This window comes from Sapajus apella, unplaced genomic scaffold, assembly GCF_009761245.1.
Source record: "Sapajus apella isolate SASKATOON/1434 unplaced genomic scaffold, GSC_monkey_1.0 scaffold53, whole genome shotgun sequence".
Classification (NCBI taxonomy): domain Eukaryota; kingdom Metazoa; phylum Chordata; class Mammalia; order Primates; family Cebidae; genus Sapajus; species Sapajus apella.
Genome location: NW_022436993.1, coordinates 12,775,751 through 12,795,055, shown reverse-complemented (window position 1 = coordinate 12,795,055; position 19,305 = coordinate 12,775,751). Strand labels below are relative to the sequence as shown.

The window sequence follows — 19,305 nt, the reverse complement described above, 5'->3', positions numbered from 1 at the left end:
TTAAAAAAGTATTTGCAATACATGGTGAAATCATGTCTCCACTAAAAAAATACAGAAATTAGCTAGGTGTGGTGATGAGCACCTGTAATCCTAGCTACTCTGGAGGCTGAGGCAGGAGAATCACTTGAATCCAGGAGGCGGAGGTTGCAGTGAACTGAGATCCTGCCACTGTACTCCAACCTGGGCGACAGAGCAAGACTGTCTCAAAAAAAAAAAAAAAAAAAAAAAGTACTTGCAATAAAGCAAGACATAAGAAATACTTTTAGTTGGCTGAGTGCAGTGGCTCACACCTGTAATCCCGGCGCTTTGGGAGGCTGAGGCAGGTGGATCACAAGGTCAGGAATTCGAGACCAGCCTGGTCAAAATGGTGAAACCCCATCTCTGCTAAAAATACAAAAATTAGCCGGGGGTGGTGGCAGGCACCTGTAATCACAGCTACTTGGGGGCGTGGTGGCAGGCACCTGTAATCACAGCTACTTGGGAGGCTGAGGCAGGAGAATCACTTGAACCCAGGAGGTGGAGGTCGCAGTGAGCCAAGACTGTGCTACTGCACTCCAGCCTGGGCAACAGAGTGAGATTCTATCTCAAAAAAAAAAAAAAAAAAGAAAAAAAAAAAAAAAACAAAGGAAATACTTTAAGTTTTAGTTTATGGTTTAGCAAAGAACACAAATTCTTTTTATACACTCAGCTTTGTAAGTTGTATAGAAAAAAATAAAGACTAGAAAGAGGTATACTAAACATATGTAAATAGTAATTGTCTCTGATTATTGGTAAGTTACGTAGTTTTAAAATGTTTTTTGTACTCTCCAAATTTTCTATAATGTGCACGGATTGTGTTTATAATAAGAACAAAATTAAAATGCTACATGAGTGGCCAGGGCTTCTGGGGCAAGGCTATTCAGAAGGGGTGGAGGACCTTCCTCTGCAGGTTTCTGGGCCATCTCAGGTGTTCTGTTTGCTGTAAAGTCTCACATTATATTCCAATGACAGCAGCTCCACTCCTTTTATGTGCCAAGCCTTAATTAGAATTCTAAGCCTTCTTAGAAAACCATATGAGGCTGGGTGCAGTGGCTCATGCCTGTAATCCCAGCATTTTGGGAGGCTAAGGCAGGTGGATCACTTGAGGTCAGGAGTTCAAGACCAGCCTGGCCAACATGGTGAAATCAAGAATTTAGGTGAGGGTGGTGGCACACACCTGTGATCCTGGTTACTCAGGAGGCTGAGGCAGGAGAATAGCTTGGACCCAACAGTGGAGGTTGCAGTGAGCCAAGATCCTGCCACTGCACTCCAGCCTGGGTGACAGAGCAAGACTCCATCTCAAACAAAAAAAGAAAAGAGAGAGAGAGAGAGAGAGAGACAGAGAGAGAGAGAGAAAATACCTAATGAAAGTCTTGGACCCTCTGTACAGAAGAACTAAGCCCTGACACAGTTTCCTATGCCATTTCAGGGGTCCCTGCTCTTTCTCCCTCCCCAGGTAGGGAGGAACCCAGTTCTAGAGCAGTGGCCAGTATCATTCTCTCTGCTCAGCCTGTCTGGTTCTGGCACCTCAACACAATACATTCCTGCCGTGAGGGGCTGTTCTGATGCGCCTTCCTGCAGGAGGCCTTTCCCATTGCAGCCATGATGAGCTGGAGTAGAAACAACACTGGCCTTGGCCAGGATACTCAGGTTTCACTAGCAGCTTTGAGGCACTCTGCCCGGGGACTCCACGCAAGAAACAAAGCTCCTCCGAGATGCAGCTTCCGCCACAAAAAGATAGTGTTAGCCTCAGTGGGAAGGTGCTAGGGTTAAGGATGATTAAGAACACAGTTTTTTTGTTTTTTGTTTTTGAGACAGAGGCTTGCTCTGTTACCCAAGCAGGAGTACAGTGGCACAATCATGGCTCACTGCAACCTCTGCCTCCTAGTTCAAGTGATCCTCCCACCTCAGCCTCCCAAGTAGCTAGGATTATAGGCACGAGCTACCACGCCTGGCTAATTTTTTTGGTATTTTTAATAAAGATGGGGTTTTGCCATGTTGGCCAGGCTGGTCTTGAACTCCTGACTTCAAGTGATCTGCCTGCCTTGGCTTCCCAAAGTGCTGGGATTACAGGCATGAGCCCCCCCACACCTGGCCAAGAATGTTAAATATTTTTTATTTGGTTCTATGGACTCTGCCCTCCCAGAGCTCATCTCACATCTCATACTAATTAGCAAACCTACTGAACAACTCTGATAGGCCAGGCCTTTGCCAGGCAGCCTAGAATGAACAAGGCAGTTTGCTTGAAGGCTTATAGCCTGGTGGGAGATGAACAGGGCAACGGGGGCCACATGGGACTTGCTAGAAATAAGAGGCAGCAGTTGCTCTGGAACACAGAGGAGGTCGCACGGGAGGAAGGTACGGAAAAAGCCACCCCTGAGATAAGATGGAGATTGTGCTGGGGGGGTCGGGTCTGTGTTTGTTGGGTTCAGAGGGGCAGGGAAAGCTGCTCCCAGCAATATGGACAGAACTTACTAGAGCTCAACATAAAGGCTGTGTGGGGTAACACAAATACTCATAAATAATCAATAAATAATCACCTTGGCAGCACCCACAAGGTCTCATGGACGGCTGGCGGGTCGAGTGAGCCTGGTCTGAGTCTATTAAGCACATCCCTGTTGGATGGTTAATGAGCAAGCAGACTTTAGGGGGATCAGAAAGTTTTCATAGGTGAGATGCAGCTTTAAATACAGAGCTAGTACACGGAATTCCAAAACATTCTTGTTATCAGTGGAAAGTGTCCAAGTTCTTGGCGTTTTGAACAAAAAATTGGACAGAATGGACAAACAAAGCAAGGAAAGAATGAGGCAACAAAAACAGATTTACAGAGAGTGAAAGTACACTCCACAGGATGGGAGCTGGCCGAGCAAAGGGGCTCAAGAGAATATTCTGGGGCTTAAATACCCTCCAGAGGTTTCCGTTGGTTACTGGGAGTGCATCCTACATGAATAGCGGCCGGCAACCAGAGGCTAAAGTGAAGTCACAAAGTTACACCTCTGTGCAAACGAAGACTGGGCTTGCAATCAGTCTGATTGGTTGGGGAAAGCAAAAAAAGAAAAGAAAAGAAAAAAAGAAATTAGCCAGGTGTGGTGGTGGGTGCCTGTTGTCCCAGCTACTTGGGACGCTGAAGTGGCAGGATTGCCTGAGCCCAGGGGGTCGAGGCTGCAGTGAGCCAAGTTCCAGTCCTTGCACTCCAGCCTGGGTAACAGAGTGAGACCCTGTCTCAAAACGTACTAAATGTGCCATCATGAGCTTGTCCTAACTGAAGTTTTACCACATGCTAGACATTGCTTTAAATGCGTTGTACATTTAACTCATTTAATATATCTCTCCTCCATTTCTAAAGAAACTGAAGCACGGAGAGATCAACTATGTCACAGGCTAAGCAGAAGTGAGGCACAGATTTGAACGCAGATGACCCTGGAGTATGTATTATAACTTTTACCCAAGATAGTATCTTGCCTGATTGAAACCATTAAAGAAGTGAGCCATGTTCTTTCTATGAAATTTTGTGCATGTAAAAGATTACATTTTAGAGGCCAGGCATGGTGGCTCAAGCCTGTAATCCCAGCACTTTGGGAGGCTAAGGCGGGCAGATCACTTGAGGTGAGAAGTTGGATACCAGTCTGGCTAACCCAGTAAAATCCCATCTCCAAACAACAACAGAAAAAGAAACCCCATCTCCACTAAAAATAGAAAAAAATAACCAGAAGCAGCGGCACACGCCTGTAATCCCAGCTATTTGGAAGGCTTACATACGAGAATCCTTTGAACCCAGGAGACAGAGGTTGCAGTGAGCGGAGATCACACCACCGCACTCCAGCCTGGTGACAGAACGAGACTCTGTCTCAAAAAAATAAAAACAAAAACAAAAACAAAAATTAGATGGGCCTGGTCGCGTGTGCTTGTAATCCCAGCTACTGGGGAGACTGAGACACGAGAATGGCTTGAACCCGGGAGGTGGAGGTTGCAATGAGTGGAGATCGCACCAAATGCCCTCCAGCCTGGGTGACAGAGTGAGACCTGTCTAAAAAAAAAAAAAAAAAAAAAGTTACATTTTAGAATATTTAAAGATGAGAAATTACCTCTATTACTGTCGTGTCTTACTATATACACACACAATAACATCACAGGTATATATGTAGACATACGTCATACACAGACACACATGGGAAAAACCATACCAGGACATACTAGGAATGACCCCACAATGTCAGCAGTGGTTATCGTCTGGGTGAAGGAATTCCTGATGATGATCATTTACTTTATTATCTTTTCCAAAGTTTTTCGCCCTCAACAATTTTTTTTTAACATACCAGTAAAATAGTATTTTTAAGTCGGAGCTTCACAGATCTCTTCTGCTCAGTATGACACTAAAAGAAGTCCTGGAGATCCCAAAGAGCAAGGGGGCTGGCTGGTGGGGAGGGTGAGACCCAGTGATCTCGACTCCCTCTAAGAGACTGAGAGAGGGCGGAGGAGGCCGGCTCCGTGCTCCCCGGCGTTAGTGCGTAGCCTGCTTTTTCGCTCACGGTAGCTCACTGGCCCCTGGGGTCCGGAAGGTTTGCCCTGGGAGCCCAGGCTAGCCGTCAGCAGGCACAGGTGCGGTCTACACTGTCATGGGGGCGCTAGGGGAGCAGCGGGAGTGTTCCCCGGGTCACTGCCGAGCGCTCCCGGGGGGGGCCGCCACGCCCACCCCGAGCCCCACTTGAGCAATCCCTCGCGGAGCGTCCCTCCCGCCCGGCCTCCCCAAGTCCCGGGTACCTGCAGGGCCATGGTAGCATCGACCGCGATGCTGCTGCTGCCGCCGCTGCCACCGCCGCCCCGGCACTCGGCCCCCTCCCGCGCCCGCTGCTTCTTAAAGCGCCGCGTCTCCGCCGGCCGCTGCCATTGGTCGCGCTCCCGGCCCGGCCGCCTCCCATTGGTCGCAGGCGCGGGGGCGGAGCTGGGCTGTGAACCGCGCCGCCAGCCGGATTCCCCAGGGTGCAACTGGGAAGGCGAAGAGGAGAGGATTTAAATGAGTTCTCCCCTCCGCTCTTGGCTCGCTCTTCTATTCTTTCTTAAGAGATTCTTTACAGGAAACCCAGGGAGTTCTCCCCAGGGCACAGGCCTCTCCTGGAATGCCTTGTTTTGTTTTGTTTTGTTTTTGGAATGCCTTCTTAAAAATAAATATATGTGTAGAGAGACCCCCCCAACTCTCTTAAATTATATGTGTAATTTAAAAAATTTTTTAATATATATATAAATATATATTTAAAATTTTATAAATTAAAATTTCATAAATCAAAAACATATATATACTTTTAAGAGAGAGATGAGGGGTCTTGCTAGGTATATATATATTATTTTTTTCCTCTAAAAATTTTATATATATGTAAAATATATATTTAAAATTTTATAAATGAACACTTTTATAAATTAGAAATATAAATAAATATAAACATGTATATAAGTTTTTTAAGGGGTGGGGTCTCGCTAAGTAGCCCCGGCTGGTCTCGAACTCCTGACTTCAAGCAATCCTCCCGCCTCGGCCTCCCAAAGCACAAGATTCCTTCTTTATACATACTTCCCTCCTGTCCCTTATTCCTAGAAATGTGAATGACGTATGCGTCTCCCCCATGCTGCCTCTAGGCTGGTTATCATGAGTGAAAGCAGCCTGCGGTTTGCACCTTTTCTCCTCTTTATAAAGCAAAAACTTCTAAATTCTGGACACATGCTGCAACCAGCCTAACTCGTTTTTAATTATGGTAAAGGCACAGGACTGAACACCTATTCAATTTGATCCAGTTTTCCAGGGGAACAGACTCACTGTCACTCCAAGTCTGCGGACACACCGAATACAGTTGTGACTTGCATTTTATCACATTTCCAAAGGACTGGAACCAAATCGGCTGGTCTTTCGAGGAGCTCATTTCCGACACTTCGCGTGAATAGTAGCATTGGTGAAGAAGGATGACCCGGAGAAAAAAGAAACTCAATGTCGGCAAAGGACTGAGCTTGAACGCACAACAATGCAGCGAGCAAACTTTCAGCTTGTTTTTGCATACAGCTACATTTTTTAAATATTTGCTTTTTCATGAAAATCTTTTTTTCTCTGCTCACAAATATTTTCGTGGTGAAATCAATGCATTTCCAAGTAAAGGACAAAAAGCAAAATGTTGGAAAAACCTACTGGGCAGTTTGTGTTTGAAGTCCTGGAAGATGGGAAATGTCTAGTGGGGTACTGAGGCCAACAGCAGCTTCAGCACAGCCAGTGCTTCCTCTCTTAGCCTAGCCCTGCCTGCGGGGCAGAACCCTGTCCGTGGTGTTTCAGCGGGAAATACTGCGCTGAGGTCAGTCCATATCTTCAGCTGAGACATTGTGGCATTATCAACGCCATAAGAAACCAGAAGAGGCGGCCGGGCGCAGTGCCTCACGCCTGTAATCCCAGCACCCTGGGAGGCCGAGGCGGGCAGATCACGATGTCAAGAAATCGAGACCATCCTGGCCAACATGGTGAAACCTCGTCTCTACTAAAATACAAAAATTAGCTGGGCATGGTGGCATGCACCTGTGGTCCCAGCTACTCGGCAGGCTGAGGCAGGAGAACTGCTTGAACCCAGAAGGCGGAGGTTGCAGTGAGCCGAGATCACACCTCTGCACTCTGGCCTGGCACCTGGTGACAGAGGAGACTCTGTCTCAAAAAAAGAAAAAAGAAACCAGAAGAGGAGGACCGGGCGCGGTGGCACACGCATGTAATCCCAGCACTTTGGGAGGCCGAGGCCGGCAGATCACAAGGTGAAGAGATGGAGACCATCCTGGCCAACATGGTGAAACCCTGTCTCTACTAAAAATTAGCTGGGTGTCGTGGTGCGCACCTGTAATCCCAGCTAATCGAGAGGCTGAGGCAAGATAATTGGTTGAGCCGCCCCCCCCCCCCGCCCCGCCAACCGCCGCCTCAAAAACAAACAAAAAAACGGAAGAAGTGAGGGATGGATGCTACATTGTCCTCTGCTTTCTTCTCTAAATCCAGAATCTTCTTTAAAGACCTCTTTTGAAAGTATTTTCTTCTCCTGCGTTGCCATTCCCCATCTCATTGACAAGCCATGAGTGTCTTGTCTCAAGACGCGAGAAAGGGCCAGGCGCAGTGGCTCACACCTGTAATCCCAGCACTTTGGGAAGCCGCGGTGGGTGGATAACTTGAGGTCAGGGGTTCAAGACCAGCCAGGCCAACGTGGCGAAACTCCGTCTCTACTAAAAATACAAAAGTTAGCTGGGTGTGCTGGTGGGCATCTGCAGTCCCAGCTACTTGGGAGGCTGAGGCAGGGAGAATTGCTTGAAGCTGCCTTCAAACAACCTTTCCCTGGGAGGGGGGGTTGCAGTGAGCCACGATGGCGCCACTGCACTCTAGCCTGGGCAACAGGGCGAGACTCTGTCTCAGAAAATAAAAATAAAATAAAATCCATAGCATAAGTTTCAGAATAGATTTTTCTTTGTCTATAAAGAAACATCCATTGGGATTCTGATAGAGATTTTGTTAAATCTTTAGTACTGTCAAGATGAACAGTTACCTGGAAAAAAATATTTTTAAAAAAATTCAGTTACCTGGAAAAAAAGGCACACACCCCGATCTGATCCTTAATTCTCAACACCATGTTGATGTAAGGGCTGTGGGGTTGGTTTTGCACTCTTGTCTGCACAGGTAATTTAGCTCTCCTTCCCTGAATAATACATGTGGTCCTCCAGGATGGCCCAGGTCCTGCTGACCTCTTCAGCCACATCTCTCGCTGCTTTTCTTCCCACCGGCATGGACGCTCTACCCCAGATAACTGAAAGAATTCAAGTTCACTTTCTCCAGGTTTGTAGATACTTGCCACTCCACTGTCTGGAACACCCTTTCCCCACTTATTTTCTTCTTATTTTTTGTTTTTGAGATGGAGTCTCACTCTGTCGCCCAGGCTGGAGCTCAGTGATGCGATCTCCGCTCACTGCAACCTCTACCTCCCAGGTTCGAGCGATTCTGCTGCCTCAGCCTCCTGAGTAGCTGGGATGACAGGTGCGCACCACAATGCCTGCTAAGTTTTGTATTTTTAGTAGAGACAGAGTTTCACCATGTTGGCCAGGCTGATTTTGAACTCCTGACTTCAAGTAACCCACCTGCCTTGTTCTCCCAAAGTGCTAGGACTACAGGCATGAGCCACTGCACCCAGCTTCTTTTCCCACTTTCATAACTAGCCAACCCCTTCTTCAAGACTCAGCCTATGTGGCAACACATCCAGGAAGCCTTTGAGACAAGAAATAGCTTTAGTCTGGTCTGTGAGTCTCTGGTCATCTCTCTCCATCTTCTGTTATTCTCACCAGCTCCACTTGGCCTTTTGGCTATTCTAACAGGCTCATCACACTCCTGCTCGCCCGTCTCTATCTCAGAGCTCTTTCCAGGGTCGGCCTGGCTCAGTGCTTCTGCTCCTGCAAGTCTTTTGCTCATCTGTCATCTCTTGGGAGGCCTTTTATCACCCATCCCAGCACCCTCTTCTCTTCCCTGCTTTTTCGTTTTTGTTGTTGTTTCTGACACAAAGTCACACTCTATCACCCAGGCTGGAGCGCAGTGGCAGGATCTCAGCTGACTGCAACCTCCACCTCCTGGGTTCAAGCGATTCTCCTGCCTCCGCCTCCTGAGTAGCTGGTTCTACAGGTGTGCGCCACCATGCCCAGCTAATTTTTGTATTTTTAGTAGAGACGGGGTTTCACCATGTTAGCCAGGCTGGTCTTGAACACCTGACCTCAAGTGATCCACCCACCTCAGCCTCCCAAAGTGCTGGGATTACAGGCATGAGCCACTGCACCCGGCCTCCCCTGCTTTTTTTCTGTAGTGCATTGAATCATCTGACAACTTATATTGTTTACATTCTTTGTTTACTGTTTCTCCTCCTTTAGAACTCTGGCTCACTGCTTTATCCAGAACACTTACAATTCAATGAATATTATACCTGTGGGAAAGGGGGAGGAAGAAAGGGAGGAAGGGGATAAAAAGGAAGGATTAAAACTCTTTCAAATTTCCCTGTTTTCATAAAACAGCACTGCTGAGCTGCCGAGCTCCCTGACAACCTTGGCCGCTTCCACGTAGCCACGTAGGCGAGGACTGGCAGAGATTTCCTGGGAGCAAACCTTCCCTATTCTTTTTTTTGGCTGAGCACTGGGGGCTTTATTGATGGTACACAACAAGGTGGGGCTCCCTAGGCAGCTCCCTCTTCAGGGGGTCTGCGTGGGAACCATGAGGAGGGGAGATTCTCAGTGTGGTGGGGCTGAGTGGGGCAGGGACTCCCCAGCAGTGAGGGCCTCTCTCTGGCTCTCGTGCTCTCGCTGGGCTGGTGGTCCAGGGGTCTTACTCCTTGGAGGCCATGTGGGCAATGGGGTCCATCAACCTGTTGCTGTAACCAAATTCATTGTATCAGGAAATGTGTTTGACAAAGTAAGTGGTCATTGAGGGCAATGCCAGCTCCGGCATCGAAGGTGAAAGAGTGGGCGTCACTGTTAAAGTCCAAGGAGACGACTTGGTGCTCAGTGTAGCCCGGGATGCCCTGACTGGCCCTCTGATGCCTGCTTCACCACCTTCCTGATGTCGTCCTCTTTGGCAGGTTTTTCCAGAGAGCACGTGAGGCTCACGACTGACACGCTGTTGGTGGGACACAGAAGGCCATGCCAGGGAGCTTCCCGTTCAGCACAGGGAGGACCTTGCCCCCAGGACTTCCCTATTTTGTGGGAGAGTCTCACAAGGGTGTTTCTCATCCATGACCCTAGTTCAGTTGATACTAGGGCTTTCCATCTTCCCTCCTTTCTCTGAGCTCCCTACAACCTGCTCCACTTTACAATGGAGTCGCAGGCTTCTGCCTAAGTCTGTAGAATTGCTTGCTGAAGTTTAGAGTTTGTTGCTCCACAGAGTGACACACCACTCATAACATCTGCCATCTGACCTCTGAGACTAGCAATGTTGTCCATGGCATTAGAGCTGCAGGGAGCTGACATCATGTTGGTCTTGATTTTGGTGTTTTGTGAGGCCTTGGAGTTGCTTAACTGCTTGAAACTCCAGACGTTCACACTGTCTCTGTGGACACAGATATTCTTTGGAGTACTATACACTCCTAATTAGTAGAGCTTTCAATATTCATTTTGCAGTTCATCATTAAAGTTTATTCTTAGTAACTGATTTAAAATAACCGATTGTTGTTTACATAACTATTGTTATATATGATCCCACAGTCACACACACACACACACACACACACACACACACACACACACACAGAGCTAAGGTCAGAATACCATGAAGGGAAAGAAGAATCCGGTGGACAATTCCCTTACATTCTTCTATTGACTAATTTTCTTGTTGGAACCTTCATTTATTTCATCAAAAGATTGTGGCTAATGATATAATTTATTAATCAGTCTTTTAATTATTTATTTATTTGTTTTGGAGACAGGGTGTCACTCTGTTGCCCAGGCTGGAGTGCAGTGGTATGCTCAAAGCTCACTGTAGCCTCCATCTTCTGCATTCAAGCAATCCTTCTGCCTTAATCTCAGGAGTAGCTAGGACTACAGGTACACCCACAACACCCAGTTTATTTTTTTTGTATTTTTTGTACAGACAGGGTTTCATCATGTTGCCTAGGCTGGTCTTGAACTCCCGAGCTCAAGCAATCCTCCTGCCTCAGTCTCCCAAAGTGCTGGCATTACAGGTCTGAGCCACCACAGATGGCCATCACTCAGAATCTTAAATCATTGTCAAATAATGGAAAGTATACAAATCAAATAGTAGTCCAATTCTAGAATTAATATAAAAGAACGATCTAATATTCAAAGAGCAAACATTTTACAGGATGAAACAACTGTCATTAAAAAGTAAAACTGGCCGGGTGTGGTGGTGCACATCTGTAATCCCAGCACTCTGGGAGGCCAGGACGGCAGCATTGCTTGAGCCCAGGATTTAATACCAGCCTGGGCAACATGGCAAGATCTAGTCTCACAAAAAGTACAAAAATTAGCCAGGCATGGTGGCACGTTCCTACAGTCCCAGCTACTCAGGAGGCTGAGGTGGGAGAATCACTTGAGCTTGGGAGGAGGTTGCAGTGAGCTGAGATGGTACTACTGCATTTTAGCCTGGGCAAAAGAGCAAGACCCTGTTTCCAAAAATGAAAAAAAAAAGTAAAACTGATTCCTCAGTATAGGATATCAAATATGTAAAGTAATAATTTGAGAAACACGAAAAAGTGTTATGTGGAAAGAAAATCAGATTTAATCTGTATTATTTTAATGTAAACGCATGCACACATGTGAAACAAAGTAGAAGGAACGCTAAAGAAAAAAATGAGCATGGGCTGGGCGTTATGGCTCATGCCTGTAATCCCAGCACTTTGGGAAGCCAAGCCTGGTGAATCACCTGAGGTCAGGCATTCAAGACCAGCCTGACCAACATGGAGAAAACCTGTCTCTACTAAAAATACAAAATTAGCCAGGTGTGGTGGCGTGTGCCTGTAATCCCAGCTACTCTTGAGGCTGAGGCAGGAGAATCCCTTTAACTCAGGAGGCGGAGGTTTCAGTGAGCCAAGATTGTGCCACTGCATTCCAGCCTGAGCTACAAGAGCGAAACACATTTTCAAAAAAAAAAAAAAAAAAAAGGCGGGGGTTGTGATTGGGTCATGGGAGAAAGCGTTTTACTTTTTGGTTGTAATGTTTGCGTGATATAAGAGGCAGAGAAACTACTTTCAAAACGTACTTGTTGATTTTAGCAAAATACTTGTGAAAATTATACTGCTAGTTTTAAAATAAAACACAAGCACTAAAATAATAGAGGTTATGTTTCATTTTTATTAACTTGGTTGAGACTGAATTCACCATAGTTCAATTTATCAAGCACATAACTATGTGCCCTGCACATAACAATCATCTTAGCATACAGGATCATCTCTTCTAATCCTCACAATAGATACTATTTTTATCACTTCATAGAGGACGTTAATAAAGTTGCCTAGGGTCATAAGCTCTTCAGTGATGAAATTAGGATTTCAGCCCAGAGCCAAGTAATGTAACGGCTGATGTTTTCTATGGAAAAAATGTAAGCCAAGATAGCTCAAACTATAAATCTGGAACCTTAGGGGGTCAGAAACGCACGCACGTTTCCTTTCCATTACTTTAGCATTTTAATTAGACGCCTGTGTGTCACTATTTGTCTTTGGAAATGCAAGCTGCTTGCAATTCATCACAGCGAACTCACCAGATTCATTTTAGGAAACAGAAGCCTGTTTTTACAAACTCACTGTAATCTCTTTTTCATCTTTCTAATTGTGACAAAAATCACATTGCACTTTACCCTATGTAGTGTAACCTCCAATGACCTTTGACCAAAAGCCATATCGTTTTATTTCGTTGTGTTTGCTTTATGGCCAGTTAGGTACTTCATAGGTACTTAAACATGAAAATTGAAATCACAGAGGCCCGGCGTGGTGGCTCACGCCTGTAATCCCAGCACCTTGGGAGGCCGAGGCAGGTGGATCACGAGGTCAGGAGATTGAGACCATCCTGCCGAACATGGTGAAACCCGTCTCTACTAAAAATACAAAAAATCAGCCGGGCATGATGGCACGCGCCAGTAGTCCCAGCTACCTGGGAGGCTGAAGCAAGAGAATCGCTTGAACTCGGGAGGCCGAGGTTGCAGTGAGCCGAGAACGCGCCACTGCACTCCAGCCTGGGCAAAAGAGCGTGACTCCATCTCAAAAATAAGAAAAAAGAAAGAAAAGAAAGAAAGAAAGAAAGAAAGAAAAGAAAGGAAAGAAAGGTATTCGGCCTCTTCATCACTTGTCCCGGACTGCAGCGACTCCGATGGTAACTTGAGTCTTCATTGGTTGGAGCAGTCACAGTGGACACTGGATAGGATATTTTGGGCAGCTGTTGCTGAATTCAAGGCAACTCTTAACTGCCTTTCTCTTTTCAGGGCTCAAGATTCCCTGCATTACTGCCTATAGGCATGTGTTTTACCCAACACTCCTCCCTTTTATCTTGATTTTCGCGGTGCTGGAGAGTCCGCAGGGATTCTATGGCGAAGGGCTCACTGGGACAGGGGGAGATGTGCGTCCTCGAGGCTAAGCAAATACGGAAAAGCGAACAGAGATAGAGAGCTAAGACTCCAAGGCATTAAAAGGCAGAAATTGGGTTAGAAGAGAGAGGGGGGCACAGACTCCTCGAGAGAGACAGTCCTTTGGGGCCTCTGAACTAGGCGGTCCAAATCCTGAGCGTCTGGTTACCCGGGCAACCGCATGATCTCGCGATACCGACCTTGCGCCTGCGCACTACCGCTGTAGGGGGGCCAGTCCGGAGCTTCCACCCCGGGGCCTAAACTCGAGTCCAAAAGATGGGGCCTCGATGTGTGGTTTCTGGGCCGCGGGACGCTGTGGGCCGCTTTCCCCTCTCCAGAGTGAGCTAACGCAGGATAACGCTGCACTGCTCCGAGCCCCGCCCCGCCCCATGCCGCGTCTGGAAGGCGTGGCCGAGAAGCGAGATCTCCGCGCACGCGCGGCGCAGGCGCGCTTGGATCCGGCGCTGTCGCCCTCGGGTGACGGCGGAGTTTCCCTCTTGAATTCCAGGTATCCACGCGAAGCGCACGCCGGGCAGGAGGCCTACCCCGGAGGCATCTGGCCCGGGACTCCGCGGATTCTGGAGGCTGAGGCCCACGTGCACGCAAGACCTCCGCGGCTTCTGGGCCGCCCAGTCCCGGGACGGGCGTGCTCACTCAGAGCTTCCGCGCCTCTCCTCGGGTTCCTCTGCTGGATTGTAGCCCCGGCTGGGCACCAGGAGTACAAAGCGAAAATCCCACGCCGATCCATCTGTTCTCCACCGTCTCCAGGGAGACACGGACAACAGAACAGTTCCGTGTGCTAAATAGTAAAGCACTAAGGTACTCGATCCAGGGGCGGTGTGCAGTGGGGAGGTGAGCTTTGGGTCGGCCGTCGCCCCTCGTCCATGGCGGGATCAAGAAACCGGGAGTCACCCTGATACTTTCTTCAACTTTACTCCCAGCGGGTCACTACTGCTTCGGGATTCTACCTCCTTTTCCGACTAACATGTGTTTCTCTGCAGTCCTCTCTGCGGCGCCTGTAGAGCAGGCCACAGCCATTTCTAACCTGGACAACTCCAGGAGCGTCTGTGTTGCTCAAGGACCCTTGCTTTGCCCAGATCCACAAAGATCTATAACAATCTTTCTAATCACGACCCCTCTGTTTTAGACGTTAAAGTCGCTTCCCACTGGAAGGTTTGCAGAGGTCTTCACCATCTGGTCCTTACCCACCTTTCCTAGTTTCTCACCGTTTACTCTAGCATCTCTGCCCCAGCCACATTAACTTACTTGAACTTACTTTTTTTTTTTTTTTTGAGACATAGCAGTCGCCCAGGCTGGAGTGTAGTGGCGCTATCCCGCCTCACTGCAACCTCCGCCTGCCAGGTTCAAGTGATTCTCCTGCCTAAGCCTCCAGAATAGCTGGGATTACAGGCGCCTCACCACACCAAGCTAATTTTTTGTATTTTTAGTAGAGACAGGGTTTCACCATGTTGGCCACACACTGGGGAATTGTATAGGAATGCTGCAAGAAGCAAATAATCCATGGAGAGAGTGCTTTATACAGTGAGACACTGCACAGACACACTTGCCTTCAGCATCAGCCACCAGCCTCGTAAGTGGAAATATAAATGGAAAGAACATAACTTACTTTAGTTTTGCCAAGTGGGGTCCCTGTGGTTCTAGCTGAGCCCCAGGAAGGTAGGAAGGAAAACTGAGGGCAGAGAAAGGAATGCGTAGTTGCCTCTGGGAGATAAACAGGATTATGCCTTCTGCATTAGTAGTTTATAACATTTCCCCATTAGGCATCCCTATTCTCATTTTTCCTCAATGGATTAATATTTTTAAATTTCATTACATTTCCCTAGTCTTCATGAAAATACCAGCCAGAGAAGTCAGCTTGGGGGCCCCGATAAGGAGGCATAGCAGGGCACAGTGGCTCACACCTGTAATCCCAGAACGTTGGGAGGCTGAGGTGGGTGGATCGCCCGAGATCAGGAGTTCAAAACCAGCCTGGCCAACATGGTGAAACCCTGTCTCTACTAAAAATACAAAAATTAGCCAGGCCTGCTGTGGCAGGCTTCTGTAATCACAGCTATTGGGGAGGCTAAGGTAAGAGAGTTGCTTGAAATTGGGAGGCAGAGGTTGCAGTGAGCTGATATCGTGTCATTATACCCTAGCCTGGGCAAGAGGGAAACTGTCTCAAAAACGAAACCAAAAAAAAAAGGGAGAATGTATGCCTGCATATGTATCAAATGCTGCAGGAAGGATATTCAAGAAATTTAGGGCTCTTGGTGGGGGGAGACTTAGAAAAGTGGACATGACAGTATTATTTGAAGTTTTCATCATGAGATGACTGTTCCAGTTCTTTAAAATATCACACCTCCAAACTCCTTGCAGATTGTAAGCTCTCTGCAGGGGGATGGTGGGGCTTGTTTACTGTGAGCCCCAGGACCTAGAACACCACTTGCACACTGGAGGTGCTCAGATAATTTTTTTTTTTTTTTTTTTAAACAGAGTGATGAATTGCTGGGCTGGAGTGTGGTAGCATGATCACACTTACTGCAGCCTTGACCTCCTGGGCTCAAGAGATCCTCCCACCTCAGCCTCCCAAGCAGCTAGGACTACAGATATGCCCCACACTTAGCTAATTTATATATTTTTTGTAGAGGATTTCTCCATATTGCCCAGGGTGGTCTTGAACTCCTGGGCGCAACTGATCTGCCCACCACAGCCTCTCAGAATGCTGGGACTAAAGGCATGATCTGGCCTAGAATATTTGTTGAATGAATGGATGGAAGCCCACCTAGACAGCAATTTGGAAAACAGTAACAAGTTATAAGATTAATACCATAACAGTCACTAAAAGGTTAATTATGAACAAGTAGAAACAGAATATTTTTAATAAATGAAATGAATAGATGGAATTGCCCTATGATTATAATAATAAAACATTCACATATTGCTTGTATAGGAATAAAGACAAATCATTTGAAAAAAAAAATTGGGAAATTAAACACTGGTCACCCATAGTACTGAATTTTCTTTTTAAGGCAGGGTTTCACCATGTTGGTCAGGCTGATCTTGAACCCCTGACCTTGTGATCTGACTGCCTCCGCGTCCCAAGTACTGGGATTACAGGCGTGAGCCACTGTGCCTGGGCAGTCCTGAGTTTTTTAAAGGGATGCAGTAAAGCATTCAAAATGGGGTAAGAAAAGTGGGGAAAAATTAAATTACTTAATCTTTAAAAAGAGGATAAGTGTATACTCACCTAATTGGACTTACATAATCAGGCTTGCTCTAGCTTATCAAGAAGCAGAGTACAGGCTGGGCGTGGTGGCTCACACCTGTGATCCCAGCACTTAGGGAGGCCAAGGCGGGTGGACCACCTGAGGTCAGGAGTTTGAGACCATCCTGGCCAACATGGTGAAACCCCATCTCTACTAAAAGTACAAAAATTAGCTGGGCGTGGTGGCAGATGCCTGTAAGCCTAGCTACTCGAGAGGCTGAGGCAGGAGAATCACTTGAACCCAGGAGGTTTAGGTTGCAGTGAGCCGAGATTGCGCCATTGCATTCCAGCCTGGGCAACAAGAGCGAAATTCTGTCTCAGAGTACAACCAAAATATTCTTAAGTCATGTAATTGTAGTTAAGATGAATTTTTTCATTGTCATTTTATTTCTCGGGAGGATTTTCCAAATGGCTGCAGCTCCCCAGGCACCGGCGCGGGGATCTGTGCGTAAGACGAGACCTTTGGTTGTGAAGACGTCGTTGAACAACCCATACACCGTCTGCTGGAGCGCTCTGGGGAGCGAGGATATGCACTTCATCCTGCAGACGCTGGAGAACAGGTTTAAAGCTATTGGACTTCAGAAGATTGAAGACAGGAAGAAAAAGAACAAAACACCTTTTTCGAAAAAAGAAAGCAGACAGAAATGCAGCCTCGCTGTTGATATCAGCGAGGATCTGAAGGAGAAGAAAACAGATGCTAAGCAGCAGGTGTCTGGGTGGACGCCCGCACACGTCAGGAAGCAGCTTGCCATTGGCGTTAACGAAGTTACCAGAGCCCTGGAAAGGAGTGAGCTGCTGTTAGTTCTGGTGTGTAAATCTGTCAAGCCTGCCATTATCACCTCACACTTGATTCAGTTAAGCCTCAGCAGAACTGTCCCTGCCTGCCAGGTCCCCCGGCTCAGCGAGAGAATCGCCCCTGTCATAGGCTTAAAATGTGTTCTAGCCTTGGGGTTCAAAAAGAACACCAGTGACTTTGTGGATGAAGTAAGAGCCATCATCCCCAGAGTACCCAGTTTAAGTGTGCCGTGGCTTCAAGACAGAACTGAAGATGCTGGGGAAAATTTAGAGACTGAGCCTGTGGAGAGCCAAGACAAAGAGCTTTTGGACACTTCATTTGAAGATCTGTCAAAACCTAAGAGAAAGCTTGCTGAAGGTCAGCAGGCTTCTGTAACATTGCAACCTCTTAAAATAAAGAAACTGATTCCAAACCCTAATAAGATAAGGAAACCACCCAAAAGTAAAAAAGCTACTTCAAAATAATCGTGCATAAACTTGTCATGTCATATAGTTTGTAAAAGGACACCTATAAAGAAGCCTTGAAATTAATAAATTGAGTTATATTTACATATATTCATAGGGTCCTGTTTGGTAATATTCAAATGTGTAAGAATATTCAAATGTGTAACTATGGCACAGATATGCTGAAGACTGAAAACACTATTAAGTGTAGAAAATATTCAAAAATAGGAATATCCAAACAGAAGTTTATTGAAACTAGTGTCCGTGTGTGTATAAACTGATTTTTTCAAAGGCTGGTAAAGTGCCTGTGAGCAGGAATATCTGTGCCCTACAACACTCAGCATTTTCCTATCAAACCTGGAAAATGTGCAATAGTAAATGTTCTGGTCAGTCAGGCAGATAGAACCGGAATGGGGAAGCATTATCACTTAAAGATCCCAAATGCCAAGCAATCCCATCTTCAGAAGCAATACGTCATTTTTTACTTCATGTTAACTTGACTTTTAGGTAGGAATAGACACAGGCTAGGGAGAAAGTCTTAATATTTAGAAGAAAAGGCTGGGTACGGTGGCTCACTCCTGTAATTCCAGCACTTTGGGAGGCCGAGGTGGGAGAATCACCTGAGGTTGTGAGTGAGACCAGACTGACCAACCCCATCTCTACTAACAATAAAAAATTACCTGGGCATGGTAGTGCGTGCCTGTGATCCCAGCTACTCGAGAGTCTGAGGCAGGAGAACTGCTTGAACCCAGGAGGCAGAGATTGTGGTGAGCCGAGATCTCGCCACTGCACTCCAGCCTGGACAACAAGAGCAAAACTCAAAAAAATAGAAAAAAAAAAAAAAAATACCAAAAACATAGAAAAAGCCAGATAAGGTATCTTGACTGGGTACAGTTCACCTGCATTACGTGATTCACTTACCTCTTTGGAAATCTAACATGTATAAAAGGTATTATGGTAATTGGATGAAATGTGACCATAAGATTAAAAACACTGAGGAGCTTGGGTTCTCAGAGGTGGGTCTGTGGCAAGAGTCCTTCAGGTTAGGAAACAGAGCATAACGAATGCTCTCTGTTGAGTGCCTGCTGTTGACGGTGTGTTTGGAAAAGTTAGTTTCTGTCATTTAGAAGGGAGGTGTTACTAAAGATTTTTCCAGCTGAAAGAAAGTCTGCCTGACTCATGGATTATACCACTTCTTCATTTAAATTTTACTTAGTGCCATCTTGGCCAAAAGGAAAAAGAAAAAGGATACCTTATTGAATAGAACATTTTCATTACAAAGTATAATGCAATGAAGTATTTTAATCTACAAGACAGTATATATTGCATTTAAATTTTGTTTTAAATAGCTACTTTGTAAGCAAGCAGTTTCTCTAAAATGTTAGTAATCTGCTTCAATTGTAGAGGCAAATGTAGTTATTACTCTATTTTAAAGTGATTAACAAGTTGACAAGTTATGTAAATGTCTCTTTAAAGGAACAGTGTAACTATCACCATGAGGTAAGCTCATGACAAAATTTCCAATTGGCAATTCTGCAATTATTTGATTTTTGAGATGGTGTCTCACTGTGTTGCCCAGGCTGGAGTGCAGTAGTGCGATCCTGATTCACCGCAGCTTCCACCTCCTGAGTTCAAACGATTCTCCTGCCTCAGCCTCCCAAGTAGCTGGGATTACAGGCCT

General features: G+C 46.4%; 3 protein-coding genes across 4 annotated transcripts in view; 2 read left to right on the top strand and 1 right to left on the bottom strand.

The window, feature by feature from the left end:
- Window positions 1-4,898, bottom strand: part of ACBD7 (acyl-CoA binding domain containing 7) — a 66,081-nt gene extending 61,183 nt beyond the window's left edge. The window contains exon 1 of the mRNA XM_032243992.1: window positions 4,780-4,898. Within this exon, the coding sequence (XP_032099883.1) occupies window positions 4,780-4,791 (12 nt within the window). The 5' untranslated portion in view covers window positions 4,792-4,898. The remainder of the gene's footprint in view (window positions 1-4,779) is intronic.
- An 8,455-nt stretch (window positions 4,899-13,353) lies between these two features.
- LOC116527156 lies at window positions 13,354-13,938 on the top strand. The gene has a single exon (XM_032243989.1). The coding sequence runs from the start codon at window positions 13,408-13,410 to the stop codon at window positions 13,921-13,923; it is 516 nt and encodes a 171-aa protein (XP_032099880.1). The 5' UTR covers window positions 13,354-13,407; the 3' UTR covers window positions 13,924-13,938.
- Window positions 13,423-17,735, top strand: RPP38 (ribonuclease P/MRP subunit p38). Of its 2 annotated transcripts, none has more exons than XM_032243988.1 (2): window positions 13,423-13,972; window positions 16,784-17,735. In XM_032243988.1, exon 2 carries the CDS (start codon window positions 16,794-16,796, stop codon window positions 17,643-17,645), a length of 852 nt encoding a protein of 283 aa, XP_032099879.1. In that variant the 5' UTR covers window positions 13,423-13,972; window positions 16,784-16,793; the 3' UTR covers window positions 17,646-17,735. The 2 variants fall into 2 exon arrangements, with proteins under 2 accessions (XP_032099879.1, XP_032099878.1); XM_032243987.1 differs by having other exon boundaries at window positions 13,427-13,939.
- Window positions 17,736-19,305: the final 1,570 nt, after the last annotated feature.

Excerpts from the sequence above, each read along its gene's own strand:
- RPP38 (XM_032243988.1), top strand. The coding sequence starts at position 16,794 with ATGGCTGCAGCTCCCCAGGCACCGGCGCGGGGATCTGTGCGTAAGACG.
- LOC116527156 (XM_032243989.1), top strand. The coding sequence starts at position 13,408 with ATGTGTGGTTTCTGGGCCGCGGGACGCTGTGGGCCGCTTTCCCCTCTC.